The sequence below is a fragment of the Nylanderia fulva genome, unplaced genomic scaffold (assembly GCF_048542155.1).
Source record: "Nylanderia fulva isolate GAGA-0341 unplaced genomic scaffold, ASM4854215v1 Scaffold7, whole genome shotgun sequence".
Taxonomy (NCBI): Eukaryota; Metazoa; Arthropoda; class Insecta; order Hymenoptera; family Formicidae; genus Nylanderia; species Nylanderia fulva.
Genome location: NW_028190807.1, coordinates 1,677,224 through 1,701,746, shown reverse-complemented (window position 1 = coordinate 1,701,746; position 24,523 = coordinate 1,677,224). Strand labels below are relative to the sequence as shown.

At 38.5% G+C, this 24,523-nt stretch overlaps 1 protein-coding gene across 9 annotated transcripts in view; it reads left to right on the top strand.

Moving 5' to 3' along the window:
- LOC114934598 (uncharacterized) overlaps nucleotides 1-24,523 on the top strand; it is a 99,037-nt gene that overhangs the window by 14,700 nt on the left and 59,814 nt on the right. For 5 of the 9 annotated variants that reach the window (XR_014926089.1, XM_085488601.1, XM_085488600.1 and 2 more), the window contains exon 3: nucleotides 23,347-23,395. Coding sequence is in view for 8 of the 9 variants with exons in the window: in XM_085488601.1 (XP_085344727.1) it covers nucleotides 23,347-23,395 (49 nt within the window). In the remaining variant the exon portion in view is untranslated. Of the gene's footprint in view, nucleotides 1-7,629; nucleotides 8,333-8,509; nucleotides 11,800-23,346; nucleotides 23,396-24,523 lie in introns of those variants that run through there. The other 4 variants (XM_085488605.1, XM_085488604.1, XM_085488602.1 and 1 more) reach the window with 4 other exon arrangements.

Here is a 24,523-nt window from a genome sequence, read left to right as displayed (position 1 = left end):
CTCGTCGTTCGATCAATCTGGCTCGATCAACAAACGTCAACTTGATCGTTTTAACTTGGGTTTGGATTATTAATTCGCGGTAACACGTACAATATTCGCGCGCGACGTTACTTTAATCCGAAATTGAAGACTAGTTAATTAACTGCTTTCCTCCGTTGCATTTCTCTTCGTGCTACATCGCGTCGTCGTGCGCTAATTAATTCTATTTTCATGCGCAACTTTTTAATCCACTTAACGTAACACCGCGTCGTCGCGCTGACCATCCCCTTCCTTTTTCCACTTTCCACCCCTGCTCTCATTTCTTGCCGCTTTCGGCGCGAGGGATTCTTTATTTAAGCTCGCTGCTCTGCAATCCCTTGTGCTACTGGTGATTAAAAGTGATTATCTCCTGCATATTTCTACTCCAGGATTTGTACTTTTGGATAAAAAAAAAAAAGATTGAGGAGCAGTAATTATTTCTTATTTGCATGGCGTGAGATGAAAAATATTGACGAGCATTTAAATCGTTGAATAAACGAGAAAGATTCTATTGTTACGAAAACATTAATTAATCTAGTTGAGAGTTTATTAAGATAGATATTCTCTTATTCCAATTCTTCTTCATAAGTATATCCAAGATTTAAGATTTTAGCTCTGAATGTTCGAGAGAGATTTCTCAGAATTTTACGCTACGGTTTCAGCTCGGGCTTTTCCATCTTTGATACAAATATACGTGTAGTTCGCGGTACACTGTACGTACGCTGTTTCTCGTTTGTCTCAATTTGAGACCAGCGCAAAGCACCCAGCATCATGTTTCAGATGCCAAAGTTCTCCGAGATAACTCCCAACTCTCATCCACACATATGCACGGATATGTTGTTACATCGGATGTAAATGCATTATGCTTATAGACTTCGCATGAAGATGGTCTCTCGTTGGACGCCGCAATCGCGTATTTTCGCGCACGTATGATTACACATGACTATACTTGATTACGTATATACATATATACATATGTTACAAGCTTTCCGTGAAATCAGCTTGTTCGCAAAAAGCTCAGTCTCTTTGTCAGAGCATCAAATTTTTGTCGAGACCGGCAAATTTTGCAAAAAGTCTGGGCTTTTCGTGAAAGAGCTGAATTTACAAAGACCTTGCGTTGTATCTCACAAATGTAGCGAAACAGATAACGAACGATATTTTGAATTTGTTATATAAAAAAAGTATCATATTATCTCTAACAAAATTTTCGACGATCCAATTATTCTTTCCATACTTTGCGCATTGAAATTATTTCATCGATTATATTCAGTGTTTGCTGTTATCTAAATAAAATTATATGGATGATTATCTAGATAAAATTTTGGCGTTATCTTATTTTTATATAGCGAATAAAAATATGTATTATCTATATCTGAAAAAGGCGTTATCTTCACAAAATTATCTAGAATAATGTTCAGATAATTTGGTTTAGAGTTATAGCATATAAAAATAGTTATAATTAGTAGAACTTGAGCAGTAAGCGATAAAAACTTATAAATAAAAGTATGAGTATTTTTATATCTCTTTTATAATTTACATTTTTTCATAACTGTTCTGGAAGTTATCTAGATGAATCGCCATATTTTATCTTTTATCTAGATATATTTAAAACAAAATCATCTTTATCTTATCTAAACTCAATTTCCATATATATATATATATATATATGTATATTGTACCTATTGGATCCTCGCTTCATTTTTCTTTCCTCTGTCTATTTATTTTCTCGAGCAGAGATTTCACACTCGGCGTCGCGAACTAAGGATTTCTTGATACCGGCACTGACACTGACGTGTACACACGTGCACCCTTGTCTCGTTGTCTTTACACGACCGCGCCCGTGCGGTCATGCATCTTACTAATGGCGTGTCTCCACGATGCATCGCTTTGTGCGGTTAGTTTAAGCCAAGTCCAGGATGTCGTGCTCGGAAAGACGATCTACCCCTTCGCGCGAGCTGTAGACAACGGAAGTCTCGTCGCTCTGAGATAATGGAGGCTGCATATTTAAGTAAACGCGAGATTTTACGCGGGCGCATCGGCGCAATATTGTAACTTTATTATAACGCGCTGTATCACCTGTCGAATCGATATCGCCCATCTCTCTCTCTCTCTCTGTCTCTTGTGTATTCAATTTAACAGCTTTATCGAGGAGAGCGTGCGATATCGACGCGATACACTGCGACGTGAACGAGGAAATTGCCTTATTATTATCGCGCGCGACAGCGAGAATGCGCAATCATCATCAGTTCATTACCTGCGGTCAACTTTAACGGGAACGAGGGGAAAGTTTCAATAAGAAGAATCCACTCGTAACTTTCGTCTAACAAGAATTACTCTTTCGAGAAACCTTCTTGATCCTTTGCGGGACTCCGAGTTGGGATGGATTATATACGCGATAGTTGGAGAAAAGGTTTTTTTCTCAACATTTTGGAATCAATAATCATATTTTTTTTTACATATTTTTCATATATTTAAGTGTCTATGCAACACGTGTACGTAGCTTAAAAAAAAAAAAACTTTATTATGTCGACAACGCTAATGGCATCAAAATAATTTGTTGTCAACACTTTGGAATCAATAATTATTTTTTTTATATTATTCAAGTCTCTACGCAACACATGTACGTAGCTTAAAAAAAAAAAACAAAACTGTTTATTACGTCGACAACGCTAATGGACAACGCATTAAAATAATTTGTTGTCAACACTTTGGAATTAATAATCATACTTTTTTGTATATTTGTCAAGTCTCTACGACACGTGTACGTAGCTTAAAAGATAAAACTGTTTCTTACGTCGACAACGCTTAATGGCGTTAAAATAAGTGTCGTCCTGCTTCTTGTGCAAAATTATCTCTCGGATCGCAAAGGATTAACGTAAAAGAGAGGGAGAAACTTTCGCTGCTATAAACTCGAAGTGACCCCAGAGAGTGTCACTGCTACGATCTCAAGTCTCGCGATAACTACCCCGAGCGTGTTGCGAATATCAAGTGTTTTCCGAATCGGAGAGGGAAAACTCTCTCGCGAAACTTCTCCATGTCTATCGCAACATCGATGATGCAGGTGAAAGGTTCGAATCGGTTACCGCGAGTATATATTTAACACTCTCGGCACAAAACGACCACGCAAATGCTCTTCGTATTACGTAATAAGCTGCGCAGGCGGCGGATTATGCCTGCAGTCTGCGACGGTGTTACCCGGTTCAATGGTCCGCGGTCTGTTGGACAATATCGTACGTTATTAACGAATAAAAGAGACGATATTGGCTGGAAAGTTTATCCGCGGCTTTGTAGAAGAATACCCACGTCTCGCCGGATAACGAAATGCAAAACCGCTCGACGAAGACTTCGATATACGCTCAGACGCTCGAATAAAAAGCTCCGCTCTTAAACCTAGCGATCGAATAGGGGAGAGAGAAGGAGGGATTCAAAGCTGTTTTCTCACAATATATTTCATATTATGAGCTTCAATATTTAGTGTCTCCTTGCGCGCGTCTCTCCCGTGTCACAGAATTATTATTAAGGTTTTTCTCTCGCGATCGCATCAAGTTTTTTACTCGACGCTAATATTATAGCGGAGACGTGAACGATATCGACACACGATAAGCTGTCTCTTCGGACAAGTAAGGAATTCAGATGACACATTTCCAAGTCTCGCTCTCGAATTTCCTTTCGAAGCACGTCGTTTCTCGCGAAGCGGAGCGCCTTGTGTCATCGGAGAGATACGAAATACGTGCCTTGGGCTTTTCTTTTCACAAGACAAGAAGATCTCTGCATTTTCCCCATCGAGGTCGTAGGGTCGTCGCCGCCCTTGGAGCATTATCAGAGAGAGAGAGAAAGACCGACTCGGACGACCGAAAAGCACGAAGGAAAAGAATTTCGTTCATCTTCGACGCGCGGGAACAATTGATGAGGAAGAGCGCCAAAGAATCTCATCTGTTCCCGCCTTAAATATTACGCGACTCGTTGCCCCAAACAGACGCGGCGAAATTACGGTTCTGTATAGCCCCGTATAGCATAAATTCTGCATTAATGCGACGCAATAACCTGCGTCTGTGTATATCGCGCGCATATGCATCGCCCGTGTCATATAATAAACACGTGCCCCATTGTCTGTTGCATAACCATATTACGCTCGCTTATGGTTCACTATACAGACTATACGGATGACTATAGTAGACAGTGTTTATTTAAATAAAATTATCTAGATGATCATCTAGATCAAATTTTGGCGTCATCTTATCTTTATATAGATAATGAAAATATGTATTATCTATATCTGCATAAATCTTAGATGAAAAAAAGTAATATCTTTACTAAATTAATTTTGGTTTAGAATCATAGCACATCAAATATTTAATAGTAGAACTTAAGCAGTAAGCGATACAAATTTATAAATAAAAATATGAATATATATATATATTTTTCCTTTTATAATTTAACTTTTTTTATAACTGCGTTCACAAGCAATCTTAAAAATTATTATCTAGAAAATTATCTAGATGAATCGCCATATAATTTTATCTTTTATCTAAATATATTTCTAACAAAATCATCTTTATCTTATCTACGATGAATTTATATATCTTTATCTCATTTTTGTCTAGCTAATTTTAAAATCATCTAAGCACAACACTGTATGACAGGTACATATACATATATCTTTACCACGGAATCTTTCAATTTTTTAAATTATGTCAAACTTTCTCTCGAGAGTGATTTGAATTTTATTTCGTCCAATTTCTAGTATGTATTAATAATTTTTAATTTGAAAAATTATATTTCTTGTTTTCAACATAAAATTAATATATATAGGTTCGCGTTTTGTTTCTATGTGTACTTTAATCGCGGAAGAGCAATTATTATTCTATTCAAGCAATAAAAAGAAAAGTGTGCGCGAAAATAATGTTTTATCGATAAAACCCCGGACGGTGTTTAGGATCCCCTGGTCGTTCCTGCAAAAAAAATGAGAAACGATGAAGACATTAAGAATGTAAAGAGAACGCGCTTATGTCACGCGACGATTATATCGTCCCGGATTTAGTAGGCCACGGGGAGTCGAAAGAGGATACCAAAGTTGGACACTGATCAAATGTAAGAGCCTTCCTAGCTTTCATCCTGATAACCTCCTTCGAGGGCGACACGTCCGTCGTAATTTGTTGATCTACGCGCACGTGCGTGAAAGAAAGTACTCGGTCGAGTACTCTCTATTTGATGTTAAATGTTTCACATCGATACGTTTCCTCAAATCATTTTGCAACCCTTTTGCAGTCTTTTAGTCAAAAGAGAAATCTCTACTGCTGGAACTACATTTGTTTCATATATACGTAGGCGAGGCCTTTGTGCAAACCGTGACAAGGGATATTTTCCAAGATATTGATGATGTGGAAAAGCTATATTAAACGCAGCAGTGTCTTCATACTATTCATTTGTCAGGCACTTTACGTATCTGTGATATATGAATCGCGCGCTCGGAATTGAAGTTCAGGAGAATGAAGAGAGAGAACGAACCTAGATCCTATCTCGTGAACGTCATTCGCGTCACCTATAACAGGCTCTTTACCGGTAGTGCTTTTCAATGATGTCGCACAATACACGTGTTTAACAGCAAGCATATCGTTTTGCACGCTCATGTTTATGGGTCACGTTGCTCGCTATTCATTCACGAGACTGGAGGTTCTACCCTCGATCGAACGAAACGGTAAGAGACGCCGTCGTCTAAAGAAAGATTCTTCACGATATTCCTCTCTGAAAGATCCTCTTTAATATTTCCTTCGTGACGGAACGGCTTAGCTACGTCGCTTAGCGACGTGATGATAATAAAGCGAGCTCTTTGTTGGCGCAGAGAGAGAGAGTCACAGATACACGAAAAGCGAAAGGCTAATGATTTTAATTCCTCTCTCATTATGGTCGGATCGCGTAATGCCATTTCCGGTACTTTACGTTTCGCTAATCAATTTTGCACTTATAATCCAGACACGTTCCTAGAGGTAATAGCATTATATCTCTTGTATATTTTTTCGTTACAAATTACATGATTTAATTTTAATTTTAAATTATATCATGTCGAGTCATGAAGAATAAAATTTTCTTTATCGTTGATATGCTCGGCTTCATCTTCACATTTGCAATATAAATATGAGACAAGCTCTATACCCCATGTGCGAATCTCAAAAAGGCTCAGTACTGGCTCAATACTGGTGCCAGAGTCGCCAGTACTGGCTGACGTTTTGGGCCGGTATAAGTTGAGATCGGGATCATTACTGGGACAATGTCGGAATGATAACACGGGTCCCAGTCTCGGCGCCAACTTTGGCCCGACACAGAATATTAGTACAGAGGCAACGTTGATTGCCAATGTTGGGCCAACTCTTGATGCCAACTTTGGCCCGACACAAAGTATTAGTACTGGGACAACATTCATTATCAGTATTGGGCCAAATCTAACATTAGAATAACCGATATGTTTAAAATCATTATAAATTAACGTTTCAAAATAAAAATATTTGTTGTCATACACCAACGTATGGCCCAATGTATCCCCAGTGCTGATCCAGCATAATTTTTATCATCTCAGTACTATTTCACGTCTCGCCCAGTACTGATACGATATTTGGCTCGGTATAGAAAATATTTTATGTCAGTACGGTACACAAACATTGGCCCAATTTTCTTCCAGTATACTTGAACCGGTACTCGTGCTGCAGACAAAGTTGCTTGCTTCCCAGTAATCCGACACGAGTCGACTCATGCCCAGTACTGAGACGATTCTCGGCCATCGATTAATACCATTTTCGGCCTTATACACGATCAGTGCTGAGACGAGACTCGGTTCGGAACAGAATATGATTGCATGGGAGTATTGATACAGTACCAATTACCGAGACTGGTACAATATTGATCTGGTGGTTTATCCGTACTGGAACAGTATCAAGTCTTGGCAGCCAATATTGTGCCACTTCTGGGCCATGTTGACAACTCTGGCAGAAGCCCGACATTCGCACATGGGACTCTATTCGCGAGATCGATGCAAATAATTAATATTTTTCTGAGAAAGCTATATTCCAATCGCGCAAAGTACGTGAACCGGAAAGACGTCGTAATTGAAATCCTTCCTCCTGTCATCTTGAAAAAATGGATTTTCCGCGCGCGCAACACGCGAGAGATATTACATACATTCAACGTTATACTACATCGTACCCTAAAACTCTGTACGACAAGATAATTCGCCATCGTATAAGGCATCAGACGTGTATCGCGGAAGATACATACGGCCTCCGCGAAACCCTCGTAAGGACAATGCGCCGCCGGCGATTCCCGGTACAGGAAGAGGGAAAAAGGGGATGATGCACACGCGCGCGCACAGCCGAGTCGCTCGACGCGAACCGAGGGGATGAACGAAACGGGAAGAGAAGAGCGAGAGAGCGAAAGCCGCGGCGCTGCACCCCTTCTCGCTCTCTCTCTCATCCCTAGTTCATGTACTGACGCGCCGCGCCGTAGCGAAGGGGTGGCAGAGAGTAGCTCGACGGGCGGCGGTGGCTGGCGACGGCGGCGCAGCGCCGGGGGATGGAAAGGGGAGAGGGTGGCAAAGGCGCATGCCAGTTGGGCCCTCGCCGCGCTACGAGTCGGGCAACTCTAGAATTTCTCTCTCACCCTCTTGCGCGCCGGGACGCTCACGCGACGACGTTAAGCCTCCGAATTGGCGGACGCGTCCTTTCGCTATTTCTCTCGCGTCGATTTCTGATCAGAAGACAGACGGTGCCCGCGTCTATATAACGCAGGGTCATTTATGACGATCGACCGATAATATACCCTTGTCTTTCCGGCGTCGCTTTCTCAACCGATCGACTGTCTCGTCTGTCTCGTACACCGCCGATCGGGCGAACGCGAATCCTCTCGTCGACGAAGGAAGTCGACGTCGACGTCGACGGAGAAGCGGTGGTGCTGGAGAGCCGCGACGTCGCGCGGACGTCGCCCCGCGATGAACGGCACGTGAGCGTGCACCGGCTATTCTACGAGAATCGTGCCGTTCCGGTGTGTGCCGCGTCGAACGTAATTATTTTCTAAAGTGAAAAAGTCTCGCGATAAAAAAGTTTCCTTCTCGACAAAGTCTCGAGACGGTTAAACGTGCGGTTTGTTTGCGTCCGTGCATCCGTGGCATTTAGTCTCTCTCTACCCCTTCTCTATCATATTAAATATTTGAATCCAGATTTTTCAATATTGTATTTGAGAAATCCATGTAACTCGACGTTTCGCGACAAAGCGCATGCAGAATGGACTCATTTAGTATTAAATGCGATGGATATCTGAATATCGAGTACGTTCTGTATACACTGAAAAAAATCCATGTACTTTTACATGGAAATTACTAGCTCAGAACTGGAAAAGTTACTTGCTTATCATTGTAATTTTTTGTTTTTTTTTTGTTTTAAAGTGAAAATACATATTAATGTAAAATATAGGTAAAATTACTATTTTTATGCAAAAATCAGATGTAATTTTAAATTTATCATTTTTACTTTACTATTTTATTTATAACATTATTTTATAGCATTCATACATTCCTAATATTTCCTATGTGTAATTACATGTTCAGTGAAATATTTTTAATCTTGAAAACATTTTAAGAATATATTTCATATAAAATTACATACAATCTGTAATCTTCCATGTAATTTTACATAAATATTTTTTTTTCAGTGTATGTATATTATTAATTAATAGTCTTTGAAAAGAGATTCTCGTGTCACGTCGAAAAAGATAATTTGAAGAAACTTTGTTGATACACAATGAATAATGAAGAAAATGAAAAATAACATTAGCGAAAGGAACATTTAAATTCTAACATAATCTTCGTGTCACGGGGTCTCGCTTCGATTTTCGGCCGAGAGGACAACGTACGGAAAGGGTTGTTCGCGAAAGGCCAAGGGCGACGGTCTCGCTCCGGGAATTGACGAACGAGCGATCGGTCCTTTCGCGAAAATGAAGGCCTGCAATATTCAAGAATTAATATCCGCGAATTAATTTTGACATACTACGGACGCTGCGGAGGGAATTCAAGCTGAAAAATGCATATATAAATTCCATCCCTTCTCCCCCATTAATTTATCTCCAGTAAGCGTCGTCGCGACACGCGGAAACGAATGCTAATCGGGTGTATCCTCATCCCCTCGGTGCTAATTCGTGCGAGGGGTAGAAACGAAGGATGGAGAACGAGTCGAAGTCATTAGGAACACGACTGTTTCGTTAAGTTGCTCCCGCATTCCCAAATGTCAAATGTCAAATGATTCGATCGACGATTTTTCGTGCCTACGTTTTCGCGATTTTTTAATTCGAGTCGAAACTATCAAATTCGCGTTCGTGTCGCGACGAGGCGCGTTTCTCGATCGATGTTTTAATCAAGAAAATAGTCCGAGTGGAACCGCGTATTTACGGTTTCATCGACGCGAAACGTGTAACATGGCAAAAAACGGAATGGGGGATTCGCTCGGTCGAGGATAGGGTTGAAATCGATGGAAAAATGCTTCTGCCTTGGCGGTTACTGTTACGTTGCCCGTATCTCTCGCGCGTTATCATGCTTTTTTTTTTCTCTTACGTATTTAACGCACTTGACGTTAAGATTTAATTTTCGTGTAACGTTGAAAATTTCTCATTAAGTTTGGCTAAATTATTTATGCGCTTATACGCTTTTATACAACAGTTTTTCCAGGGAATGATAACTTTCGTGTAGAAAACATCGCGTTTGCCATTAAACTCTCGCTCGCAATGTATACCTTATATATATATATATATAACCGGCTTTTTAATAATCACCTGAAAGGTTAAACAGATTATACGAGAAAGCTATTAAAAAATCTGCGCAATCCAAACGATGCGGATTACGCTCCCGCGAGCGAAAATAATTGGACGAGGGAATTTATATTTTGCGTGGAAAAAAATCATCGAGAGAACGTCGTTGCTTTCTTCTTGTAATGTCGACGACAACCTTTTGATATAAAATCGACAGCGGTTACCGAGGAAGATATAGTTGCGTCGTACCGGTAACCCTGATTATTCATGTATTCGACTACTATAGCAACTCCGGCAACTGTTTTCGATGCAAGCTTATGCATGCCGTCGAATACATTAGGACCGATAATGTGGCGGGGAGAGACAACACTTCTCTTTTCTTTTTTTATTCCTAACGAGCTTCCTCAAATTACCGTCAATATTATAGTTCACGTATAGAGTATAATAATAATAATATATAATAATCGATCTTTTTATAGGGCTTTCATTCTCTCGTGTGACTGAAAGAAATTAACTACACATTATTTATATATTTTTAATTACAAGCTTGAAAGAAAGGTACAATATAAAATTTTCATTTTTAGAAATATAAAAAAAAAAGAAATCTCTGAAAGGCAGAAAAACACGTCAATTTTTACATGGAACAATAATTGAGTAGACTAATTTTTTCAGATAAATGTGACACGTCGCGTCAACAAGCTTAAAAATTTTACTTTGCATCATGCATTATTATAGATGTGTGATACGAAAATTTAATGAACTCGAAGTTGTTTTCAATGCAACTGCGAAAAGCTTGTCAGATAGCGTTTTAATATGTCTTGGTACACCTCGTCGACCGTTTAAATGAGTTTATAATCGATTTATCGCTTCGAGAGGCATCCTCCGGCGCGTCTGTCGGAGTATTCATTTCCGTATATATGACGGAGACATATATCATGAATTTACATTTTATGGTGCGGCGAAGAGACGGAGAGAAACTCGCGACGTCTCTTTATTTTCATAAATGCACGACAATTTTCGATAAACGATGATAGATTTTGCATACTCGCGTAACGAGTTTACACGAGTTTACCGAAAGTGGTTACCACGAGATTCCGCATAAGCGACAAGAATCTCCATATTTGCTCTCCAATTTTTCAACTATATAGGCACTATTTTGTTTTTTTTTTTACGATAGCGAGTGTAAATAAATATATTTTTGAATCGAGTGAAATAGCAATATATTATCGATATTATTACGTTGGCGCGGTGAGATGAATTTTGAACCCGTTTGAATTTTATCCGCTCTCCGGGCTATTTTTGCAAAATATAGATATGTAGATTGCGGGCAAAGAATGAATGTTTTCCGTCGCGCGGCTGTTTATATTAATACAGGACATTGCGCGTTCTAGCTCGGCGCGGGAAACGGCATTTCCGCGCGACAGGTAATTTGCTATTCCGCTTTAGAATCAGCCTGACTAATTGCCACGGGTTGACGATGAGAACGAATTCAAAGCTCGATGGGGTTGCGGGAAGCATACCGCGACACGTGTAAAACGCTTTGCCCGATGAGTTTCGCGCGCGAATAATTTTCGCCGATCCCCAATTTCGGCTCCTCTATAGCCTATCGTACGTTAATCTTCACTTTAACCCGACCAGGGACGGCAGTGATAAAGATCCGCCGAAATTGCGCGAGAATCCCGAGAGAGGTTTATTATCGTCGATTTAAACATGACTTGGAAGTATCTCGACTCATCTTCGAGAGGAACCGATAACGCTGAAATTCGCTCGGCGAAGCCGTCGAGAAAATCCGAAACGAGCCTCTCTGAAGCTTGCTTCGCATAAACTTGCTACGTGCGAAAATGTAAGGATTTCGCCAATCTACGAGGATCTCGAAGGATCGCGATCGAAGGATTCGGTCCCGCAGGAGAGCCGCGGAGAAGATACGAATATATTCGTTCGATGTGGATAACGCACAGCCATCATGTTCGCGTGCCTGTGGAATTTCTTCGACTGGTAAGAAGCAGTAATGACATCCATTTGTGCATAGATAGGTGATGTAATACGGATAATACTTATTCGAAGCGCTCGCGTTTCTTAACACCTTCCGTCTTCTTCTTCCATCGATAAACCGATCCATCATTTACTGTTTACATACCGAAACAGTCCTTGCTTTTCGTTTCTTATTCTTCGCAGGAACTCTTTCTTATTGCTTTTCCCGTTCCGAGGGGATAGGAATTTTAATTAATATTAATTGAGACTGTATACGCAAACAGAGAGTAGTTGGAATAAATACAATTAGAATAAATAGTACTAGGTTGATGGCCGTATTACTTTGGGGAGAAAATTCCGTCAAACACTCACGTGTTTTTGCGGCAACTCGAAACGCTTTCGTTTATTTCCGCGTTCGTTAATTTGCAGAGGCGGAACGATGGAATCCCTTCGACCGACTGCAACTTGGCGTTGCATAATTCGTCGGAAACGGATTAGCGAAGCGCGTATGCGGCGTGGAATAATGAATCCTTTCTCCTTCGCGCCGCCCTCAATTAGTTTATTATTTACAATGTTTACTCGCCTTCTCTCGCATTATTCCTCAACATTCCTCTCTCCCGTGGGCAGGAGGAGACAAGAGGGGGCATTTGCTTCCCCTTCAAATCAGTACAAAATTTAAGTATTGCTCTCGTTTTGAATAAATACTGGAATTAATTTGCACATTTAAAATAAAAAGTGAAAATAAAATTTTTTTAAATTAAGGAAAAATAAAAAAAATTAATTATGCCCTCTTCTGGAAAAAAATGTGTGCTTTCTCCTCTCTTTTTTGAATTTTTTTTTAATTACTAGAGAAAGAGAGAGAAGGAGAGGAATGAGCTCGAAGGAATTTTTATTCACAGTTTTATATTCCATTGAGACTGTCATTCATCTCTTATCTCCGTTACGCGCGAAATATTTTGAGACAATATTGAAAAATGAAAAAAGGAAGCTTCGCTGCGGAAGCACAAAAGTCCACAATGCAATCGATATCGCTAGACGATTTGACACAGCAGATTTTCTGCCTTCGCCTTTTATTATTTATGGTTTCTCGACTGATTTTCAGTCTACGTTTCGCCTCGCCTCGTTATTTCATCCAATCCATGCTTTGTTCCATCATCATTATTATATATATGAAAAAATGCTGAGTTGGAATTGTTTAAAATTGGAGAAATGGGGAGGAGAATATGTGCAAGACAAACATGACAAGAACATGTGATTGATCTATGAAAATATGTACAACATCATTCTCTCCTTTTCTTAGACCATAGAACGAAACAAACAATGTATTGTTTTCGCATTTACGCATGGATATGTTTCGCTCAATTTTTCTTTTAACTTTTTCAACCAATATTTTTTCATAAAACATGTCCAGCTTAATTTCGAAATATATATAGGAATACTATATGTGTGGTATAAAAATTTTGCGAGATTTTCTATATGAATACCTTTTATCTTCTCAACCAACATCGTGGATCTAAAAAAAACCAATATCCTGCAGAAAACTTGAAAGGATTTTAACTATCGATTATTTCTTTTGTCAGTCTAGCTTTAATCGCCGCAAGGTTTATGCAAATATGAGACGTATAAAAAAATAATACGAACGATTCATCGAGTTTAATCTCGTTGAAAAGAATGATAAGAATCTCGAATCTCGCAGGACAATTAAACCAATGGATTTTTCGACTGCACTTTATCGAGCGCATGAAAGATACTTTAAAATTGATTCTCACATAGTCATAGAAGGATCTCTGCTCGTGAATATTGCCAATATATGTATAATCGAGAGAATATATTTCCTTATATATGAATAAAAATTTGTCTCGAATTTTGAAGATGTCTGGGGAAACGCTAGCTTATAGTTGCCTCCTTCGACTTCTTTCTCTTTTTCTCTCTTTCTCGGTATTTCTTTTTCCATTTTTTTCCGCGATAGACCCGCAGGATACAAATTGTACGAGCGAATCATATTGTCGCACTTATATCGCGCACATTTTCGTAATATCGCCTCGATACATCAGAACCTTTTCACCTTTCTATGTATACACCGTGTTGGTGAACACGATGACGAGAAGGGAATCGAGGGTGCGGAACAACGAGGATCCGACAAGATCGCGTGGGAAGCGATGCATTGTAGCCTACGAGAGATAAAGGGGCGATTGTTGTCGATAAGGGAGCAAAGTGCGTATATGGGTCAAGTGCTTTGTACGCCTTCGGTAAATTTGATTAATGTACACGGTCGCTCTGGCATTTCTTTCTACAGTCTTCCTATCTTTAGTATCTCTTTCTGTAATCTAGAATTTCTTTCTACTCCTAGCTCGAGGTTAAAATGATTTTATTAAGGTGAAAATTAATCAAAGAAAAGAGAGAGAGAGAGAGAGAGAGAGAGTAAGAGATTATATACCATTTGTCTACGTCATATACGTATTGTTATTCGCATTTATATCTCATGTATTTTACGGTGGGATATTCTTGCACAAACTCGAAACAAAATGTTCATCCGCAAAACTTGCAGGAAACGGGTTGCAACTTGACAAACATAATTAATCTTCGTGCTTTCTCTCATTTCGTTATTTTGTTGTACGCGAGCTCTCGCTTTTGCGTTGCCTTCCCCTGTTTCGGTAGTTGGTATATTCGTCCACATAGTTGCCCTATCTACACCTAAGGATAATCCTATTTGTGGCTTATTCCAGTGAGTAGTATAGGCAATCAAAAACCATACTAAAGTTGGTTTGCAATCATATTTTTTTCGGTTGGTACTACTCACTGAAATAAGCCACAAGTAGGATTATCCTTAGGTCTAGGTAGGGCATAGGTGTCGTTCTGAAAGTATAGACGATCAAAAACCATACTGAAGTTGGTTTTCAATTGTAAATTTTTTCGATTGGTACGCTCGTACTACTCACTGAAATAAGCCACAAGTAGGATTATCCTTAGGTCTAGGTAGGGCATAGGTGTCGTTCTGAAAGTATAGACGATCAAAAACCATACTGAAGTTGGTTTTCAATTGTAAATTTTTTTCGATTGGTACGCTCGTATTACTCACTGAAATAAGCCACAAGTAGGATTATCCTTAGGTCTAGGTAGGGCATAGGTGTCGTTCTGAAAGTATAGACGATCAAAAACCATACTGAAGTTGGTTTTCAATTGTAAATTTTTTCGATTGGTACGCTCGTACTACTCACTGAAATAAGCCACAAGTAGGATTATTCTTAGGTCTAGGTAGAGCATAAGTGTTGTCCTGAAAGTATAGACGATTAAAAACCATACTGAAGTTGGTTTTCAATTGTAAATTTTTTTGATTGGTACTCTCGTATTACTCACTGAAATAAGCCACAAGTATTATCCTTAGATGTAGATAGGGTATGAGTATCATCCTGAAAGTATGGACGATCAAAAACCGTATTGAAGTTGGTTTTCAATCGTAATTTTTTCGGTTGGTACGCACTGGAATAAGCGACAAAGTAGGATTATCCTTATATGTAGATAGGGCATAAGTATCGTTCTGATCGAACAATACTCGACGGGTTTTCACTATTTTCAGCCGGCTGGGCCGACATTCATGGCATGATTATCGATCGGCTACCTAGGTCAACGAATGTGGCGAGGGATTGCACTCGAGCCGGGAGACGACTTCGATTGTTCGATTGCAACACGTGCATTACGTATGGCGTGCGCGTTATAAAGGTCCATTCACACGTATCGCTGACGTGTTATTCGGTATAATAGCGCTGACCGGCATTGTAGTCACGTTATTACGATATTTGCGCTTCGTTGATTGTCGCTCGTGTACAAACAACTCGATTAGCGCAACGTCGATCGTGTCCCGGAAAACAATTAAAAAGATTACGCATATAGCATTAACGAAGAATATTATATGCAAATTCGCGAGATGAATCGTAGATGTGCGGCACAAATATTTGCAAATTTAAACGATTACATATTATATCATCGAGCTGCTACGCTGTAAAATTTTATTAATGGAAGACTTCCAACGCGTAATTGATTATGTAAATATGATTGATTGTTGAATACGAGTATGATTTCAGTGTTGAAATTACGTACGAAGAGTTCAATAGAACGATCTACGAATGTGCGTAAATATTTATAATCAAGATTGGATTACATTCTAAGAGATTAATATCAAACTTGTCGTTTTGACACAATTTTTTAATAATTGTTTTAATTAAATTTTGATATTCGATTATTCGAATTTACGATATGCATATTTTTGACAGTCTACAAACTATGGAGGCATTCATTTTTTGAGAAAAAATAGAATAAGAATTAGTGCCATTAATTGCATCGAATATTACAAAGATTACGAATATGCAGAAATAACGATTCTCTCGAAAAAGGAAGGAAATGTATATTCTGTTTCAATTGTACCCTTGAGATTCTCTGAGAGGAAGCGATGTATGTTGATATATATATATATATATATATATATATATATATATATATATATATATACCGACAAGACGTCATGTATCGATCTAAACTCTCGTGTATATTCATCGCTCTTCGAGCTTGTCATAATAATTAACTGACAAGTTTGTTGAGTTTACAATTAACGTTGGATAAATAAGCTTTAAATTTTCCGCTCGAGTGTAATTTTAATTTCGATATATCTTCGAGAATTTCCGTCAATTAGATAACGCTACAACTTAAGGGATTTTTATCTTTTATATAGATTAGTCTTTGAAATAGCGATCACATTTTTTGCATTAATTTGACATCATGTAAACTATTAATCTCAAGCAAAACACTGCTTACAGTCGGAAATCTTGATCGACATCTTATTGAAATTCATATCGTCTCTTACATCTTGCTTATATCACTCTCCTGAAGAAGCGTCTCGCGTAATACCGGTTAGCCGATAACCATGATTATAAGCTGCGAGATAAGGTCTTGCGATCAATATTCAGGAGGGAGTCTGACAAAGTAACAGGATGCATCCGCCGGAAAGTTAACATAAATTCTCCAACTAATATCCTGTCTTATAACGTTAAGCGCAGCATGCTTATAAATTAGCTTCGGCGCGAGCGCGCAGTTTATTTTGGCCTTTGCTTCCAATAACTCCCAATAAACTCGTATCTCGCGACCGGGTGGTTGATCTCCGATCTCAACCGACTGTCTTCTGCGAGTCACTCGGCACTTGATTCCACACGAGGCGAGCATAAAGTTTGTCGATAAATTTCTCCGCGGTGGTACTGGTGTAGGAAGTTCGTGGTTGCGGAAGAGGCTGAGGGCGAAGGACAGATGAAATGAGAAAATGGGAGGAAAGGGAAGTCGGTTTTATCGACTCTGTAGACTGTAGACCGCGCATATTGGAAGCTGCAGACGCATGCTCGTAATATTTTCTGTTTGTAACTTTCCGAAATTGAAAAGAGCAACACTGGGTCTACGAAGAACAACACGTATCGTCTATTTCGCATGCAAACTGTCGGAAGAGAACAACGCGCGTTTTCATGGAACCGCACACTCAAGAGAGAGAGAGAGAGAGAGAGAGAGAGAGAGAGAGAGAGAGAGAGAGAGAGAGAGAGGAGGATCCTCTTACATCTTCTTCGAATATGAACCGCAACTAGACGACCCAGCACTTCGCATCGGTTTACGCGACGGGTTTTCATCCCGGATGCAAAAATATTTACGAGTTGTTGCGAAGAGAGGAGGCTTTTTTCATGCGCGTCTAGTTGCGAGTTGCTTCTTTTTTCCTCATCCATCCTTCCCTTCCAGCCGCAAAGCTGTCTCCCAGTTTTCTGCCATTAGGCTCGTCCTCGTTTATCTCCTCTTTTCCTACCTTCCTGCCGCTGGTGATCCTTCATACAATACTATATAAACGTATACACGTAACGTTTCGAAACGAAATGTGATAAGGAATAACAAAAATGTTTACGCAAGTGTGTATCAATTATATATACGCAGTGTTTGTTGTTATTTAATAAAATTATATAGATGATCACCTAGACGAAATTTTGCCGTCATCTCGTTTTGATATAGATAATAAAAATGCGTATTATTTATATCTGCATTTTAGATGAAAAAAAGTGTTACTAAATTATCCAGGATAATGTTCAGATCATTTGGTTTAGAGTCATAGCACATAAAAATACTCAAGTATTAGTAAAACCTGAACATTAAGCGATAAACTTATAAATAAAAGTATGAATATGAGTTTTATATCTCTTTTATAATGAGAAAAAATTGTTTATAACTGTGTTTACACAATGTGTTTACACAACTTAAAAATAATATTATTGGAAAGTTATCTAGATGAGAATCACCATATAATTTTATCTTTTACCTTGATATATTTAAAACAAAATTATCTTTATCTTATCTAAGATGAATTTCAAGATTTTCATCTCATCTTCATTTAGCTAATTTTGAAATAATCTAAGCACAACACTGTATATACGTTTGTTCGTGAAAAATGTGCATTGCCCCCGAAAATGAGGTTGAAATTAATTCAATGGTTGCATCTCCTCGCAAGAGTGTGTACTTTGTAAAACGGGATACTCGGGAAACTTGGATACACACGTTTGCTCGTGGTTATTCGAGCGATTACTTTCACGGTCGAGGTCTATTCATTCATATGTGTAGCTTCGCGCGCTAATTTTAACCTGACCTTCCCTACGGATGCTGCAATCCTACAAGGTCAATGGCGAAAAAAATCTCTTTATATAGCCGACTTTTATATACGTGTATCTATTATCCATCTCCGTCGTTCACGTCTATTAGCGATTTATCGGTCGTCCAATTATTCGCAGCGCTCCTTCGCATCTATTTCCGTAGGATATCGATATATCGGATATTCTCGATATAAATTTTCTGGGTCAACTGACAGGGTGAACTTAAAGGATCGCGAGCATTCACGACGATACCGTTTACACGAGGGAGTAAATTTTATCTGACGCACTAAAATATTAGAAACCGCAAAGGGTGACCTTCACCGAAAGGATGATATTTTCATGTAATTACCACCGCATTAATTTGAAGCGTGTTATTTAAATTTACGGACACGTATAACACGCTGGACCATATTAAATTCTCATTTTCACAGATGACCAACAAGCTCTCTATGCCTACGCATCACGTTTTTTAATTGTCCGTTTTACTTTGTACCTTCTCTCGTGTCACGTTTTCAACGTTCGAGCGTAATCACTCTAATTTCATTATCGCGTGCGACACGCGGTAGTGTTGTATTACGGTAAACATGTATACGCTCGTACCATGAATACTGCAATAAACGCACAAAGAATAACGAACAGTTTTTTTTTCTACAGGCGGTTCTACTTGTTTTATACGCGCGATACTTTGATGTCGACTACGTAGACGAAGCGTTTGAAAACATTTCACACAATTATCTTCCGTATTGCAACGTTTCCTAATCTAGACGAAATTATTATTTTGATTCTATTGTTTATTATTATATTTATTATATTATATATATATATCTACAATATATTATTATAATTATATATTATATAATATATATAATTTCATTATGTTTCTAAAACTATGTCAGAGAGATTTTAAGAGTGTGTTCTAGGAATTAAAATAAATAAAAGTTCTTACAAACATGGGTCCAAAATTGCTTTCCTTTCAAGTTATAGCTCTCTTAAAGATGAGTGAAAAAATTTAAAAATGTTTTGAAACTTTCGGAAACTTTTTCGCAGATCGAGAAAAAGTCTCCGAGAGTTACAATACATTTTTCGATTTTTCCCTCAATTGTAGGGGGCTATAACTCAGAGGGAAAGCATTTTTAGACCCATGTTTATAGAAACTTTTTCTCTTATTTTGACCCCCAGAATGCGCCTTTAAAATCTCTGACATAGTTTTCGAAAAACTCTGTACATGTCACTATATAATTATTATTATATTTTTATTATTCAGATCAATATTATTTTTGTGTTTTCAAGAAATATACATTCCAGCGAAATGTTGAAACATATGTCTGGTTTATTGATTTAGTCGCAAAAAAAAATTACAAAATTTAACAGAATCGATTTTTGGTATTTGTGAGCCTCGGGAGATATTCGCGGCATTTTGTATAAACGAATATGAGTGCAATCGGTCGAACAGTCCCGGTTCGTAAAGAATTCCCGGTTCGAAAAGATCAGCGCGATTGATACTATCGCGTGGCGTACGAACGTACATTCAGCAGCGCGTCGCGAATAAATGAATGTACGTACACGTCAAGCTACATCAGAGAAGGCTGGCAATCGTGGCGCATCGCGCCGCATCGCGACGACCCCAATTTCGCGATGCTCGCGAACGTCAAAGTAACGTATGTACATACATATACGGTGTATGTTCAAGTGCATTCGCGGACGGGCAAACGCGACGCAACGGGGTTGTTTGTATTCCCTCGTACGATGTTTCTCCTCGTAGAGGACGACGCCTGACGCCGCATCATTAGATGTCACGTATCGCGTACTAGCACAATCATTTCGACCATACCTACAATATAATCGAGATCCCGCGTTTATCACGGCTGAAAATTACGTGGTTTTCTCGTGTGTATATACAATTAATTGCATCACGATGGAGAGAGAGAGAAAGCTCGAATGGTATCTGCGGTTGATTTTGCTGAACTTTGCGCGTTCGCTTAGTTGCATTTTATCGTTACACGAGATTAACGTGTAATTAGATTTTTGAGATATTTTAGATTTAAAAAATTGGCTTTCTTTAAATTTAAAATATTATAAAGAGCATGATTCTTTTTTTGAAACAAATTTATCATACGCACTTTATTGTGTTTTACATAGAACTCGCACATTTGGATCATTAAAAGAATATTTTAAAAAATCAGTAACATTGCCTTTTATATGAAGGTCCTTTAACACGCGGAGCCGCAGAGTTTCGGGCAAAATTGCGGAAGAAAATAGCGATGTAGCCATCGCGGGAATGAAAACAACTCCATTAGAGCGCGCTGCGGTTTAGTACATTGGTTTTTAATTACGTCCGAGGACTCTCAAGTTCACGACGTAATTAATACAGCGCGATATTTCTCTTTCTTTCTGTTTTGCACCGCTAGAGCAGCAATTCTGCGCCAATTAAGGATAGTCATTACGGGTGTCCGTAGAGGAGAGCATTTACTCTCCCTTGGAATCAGAAAAAAATTAAGCATTTGCTTTTCCTTTTGAATAAACACTAAAATTTATTTGCATATATAATATAAAAAAATAAAATATAAAACAAAATAAAAAAATAAATTTTAAAAAATTAAAAAATTAAAAATTAATTATGCACCCTTCTGGAAAATATTCTGCGAATGCCCATGATAGTTATTAAAAACCCGCAGATCTCGAACGCGGATGCGAATCACGAGTTATTTAGAATTTCATTCAAACGCTATTTCGGGCAAATAAACATTAATCATTTCGACATTAATACATCCCATTGCACCGTTACAGTCGATTATCTTAGTCGTTGTCTAAACGCGATTTGGAGATCTAATGTTGAGTAAGAGGATATCATGGTGTTCGATGAAGCGGATTGGAAACGGACGACAAACAGAACCGGTCAATCGAATCTGCGGTTTCGGCAAACCATGATGCATTTCCGTTATCGCTTTCAGCTTTCGAGACTTGGTAAACGAATCGATAATTTTCAGGTCGATGTCGCATAGTTGTCGACCAGTTCGCCAATTTTGCAATTAATGTAGAAATTTAAGAATTGACTGTATTTAAAATTTTAATTAATTATTTTATTATTTTATTGATTATTCGGTGAGATTTATGTCTAATTTATGCGCAATTTTATTCGAAGAAAATGCAGAAAATTTGAGAATTTTTGGAGGAAATAAGTGGAAACTTTTTCTCTCACAAATTAGGACTATTAATTGAGGCGATAGAGATATCGAGCGCTCGATATCGAATATCGTACTTGGCACGATATCAGATGAACGCTCATTATATTTCGATGACGTTCGGGAAGGTTCCCGTATATCGATGTTTCAATTATCGATGTTCGAAAATGAAAACTCTTGGACATGGGTATCCGGCAGTCATCAATTGCTAATAATTCAATACAATTTTGGAAGGGACGCATGGCATATAAATCGCGCACGAAGTCGACGTTAAAAAGATCCGAGTTTTAATATATCAGCATATATATATTTTTATTGCGGTAAATATTAATCAGAGAAATTCTTCCAATATCATTTATTGTCTTATGCGATTATCATAAGTTTCAGGATGAATTCCAAGAGAAAATTCTGTGTATAAAAAATGAAAATAAAATAAAAAAATTAAATTTAAGAAAAGAATTAAGAAAGAACCAAAAATATAAGAAATAAAAAAATGTTAACCATGCCCCGGTCTCTCCTGGAAAATATCCTGCGAATGTTCATGCTCATTTCGTTCACGTGTGTCTCGTCACGTGCGACATTTGTAGATACATGTCGTCTATCTCTCTGAGGAATAAAATCGTCCGGGATACGATAAATCGATCGATCTCTCGCGCGCTAACCGAGGTGACTTTCCGAACGAATAACCCCACGTCGTGTCTGTATCGCGCTTTTCTACCTTGCAGCTTGGCTAATAAAAAGCGATGGCGCGCGTTATGCGCTTGGCACGCATATCCGTCTCTGCCTTTGCGGCTTGAAGGGCATCCTTGCGTGGTGTATTGACCCTTTCTCGCCTGGCCTCAGCGGCCAGGTTAAGATTGTTGTTCAATGAGTGTTATAACACTGAACGGGTATTCTCTCCTGCGTGAAAATTCTACAAAGGCGACATATCGCGTAATTACAGCAATTTTTCAAATGATGATATAAAGCTGCGATCCTCTTTTTCATAAAGGAGAATTATACTGTAATAAAAGAAAGGTTATATTATAATATAATATGCGTCATATAAAAGTGTTCGATATAAATATAATTCTCCTTTAAGATAAAAATTTTATCATAAAATTTAGCTGAAGCGGTTCGTGAATGTATACCAGTCGAGACCGGTTTTCTAAAGGAAGAATACCCGCGTTTTATTCCAGAATTACATTATTCCAATAACGGTCACTATTATGTAGAATGGCGGTTCTTTCGCGGAAGCTCGGCGAATGAAACTTTCATATTAGAACATTTTTTCTTTTTTTCTATATTTATTTTATTTTTGTATTTTTTTTTCTTTTTTTGACGAGCCGATATCGAACGACTTCTCCGCCAGCATTGTCAATAAATTTTCAATGCTCTCGTCCCCAAAAACGCCGATGGATAGCTTGGTCGTCCGTATTGTTTCATCGAGGTCGAGATTCGTCTGCGAGTCGCGGAAGATTATCGAGATTATTTTTTGATGGCGGAGAAATCTTCCAGGGGAAAATGTAGCGAATAATATTATGAAAGAATAGTGAGACAGAACGGTGACAACTAGAATATAGATATTTACGATAAAGTCATATCAGATTTGACAAGACTCGTCTGACAAATGTAATAAAATACAAGTGTAATATAAAAGATAGCGATCCCTACATAACAACATAAAATATTATTAAAATGATTTTTATTGCAAATATTTCAACGTTATCTTCTTTTTGTTCCAGGCTCGACCAACCGGTGACCAGTTCGACACCTGGGATGGACAACAAAAAGGTAAACATGTTCGATTATATAGATATTTACCATCATTGACGCGCGGTAATTTTTCGATATCCTGTGTACAATTCCCGAAATAATTTCCTGTCAATAATACGTATCGCGCGATACAAATTAAATCTTACAAAGAGGTCAAGCATTGTAAAATTAGCAATGTCGCGTCGTAGGAAATTGCACAATGCAATTCGCAGATCGCCATAAATAACGGTCGATCGATTATTACCTACTGTTTGGTACCGCATTGTTTAATGAGTCGCATGCGGTCATCTCTGCTAGCCTTTGTGAAACGAGAATGGCGGAGGATTGGCGCGAAACACCATCGGCGCTGCCCTCCCAATTAGAGGCATCGTTCGAATTAGGGAGGAATTACGAGCGATGGAAATCGGCGATTCGATTCCACCCGAATCTGAGGATCGAAGGAACAAAAGAATTTTGCGCGCAAATTCTTTCGCGTCTTTTCGATCGCATCGAATTGCGTTTATTCATTTCCATCGTCGGTTCTTGTAGTTTAATGGATCACTCCTTCTCTGTCCGACTTTTTCGCGATGAAAACTCGCTCTAAGAAATTTCCGACGAGGACAGATTAATGAAACAGCGAACGAGCGCTAATGGTTCTAGACATCTGTATAATGTTTTGTTAGGAAATTGCAAACTTTTTTGAGGAAAATCGATCGGACGATTTGTTGTTATTTGACGTATCCCACGGGCGTGTAAACATCGTGGATATAATTCTATTTTATTTAGAGTGCGATTTATAGAGGCACTCTGTACAGTGCTTTGCGTCTTATATGCGCAAGTTGTAGCTTGCAAGTTTCTTAAAGACATTCGCGGCGTTTTGTATTCCAGAAAAATACAGGTCATGTTATCGATGATTCGAAGAGCGCCCGGAAACGGAATGTTTCCCTCTCTTTATGCTTTGAGATCGAATGTATCTACGAGTCACATGTTGACGAAAACTTTTGCAGAAAGTAAAATCTATTATTGCATGTAAAAGCATAGTCTAGAGTGTCTAAAAATAAAAAGAGAGTTTGTATGATACTTTTAGAATGAAGATTATTAATATTAGCTCTCTCGGAAATGCATTTAAATATTGTCGAAATTTATTATCATTCGCATATTGTGATA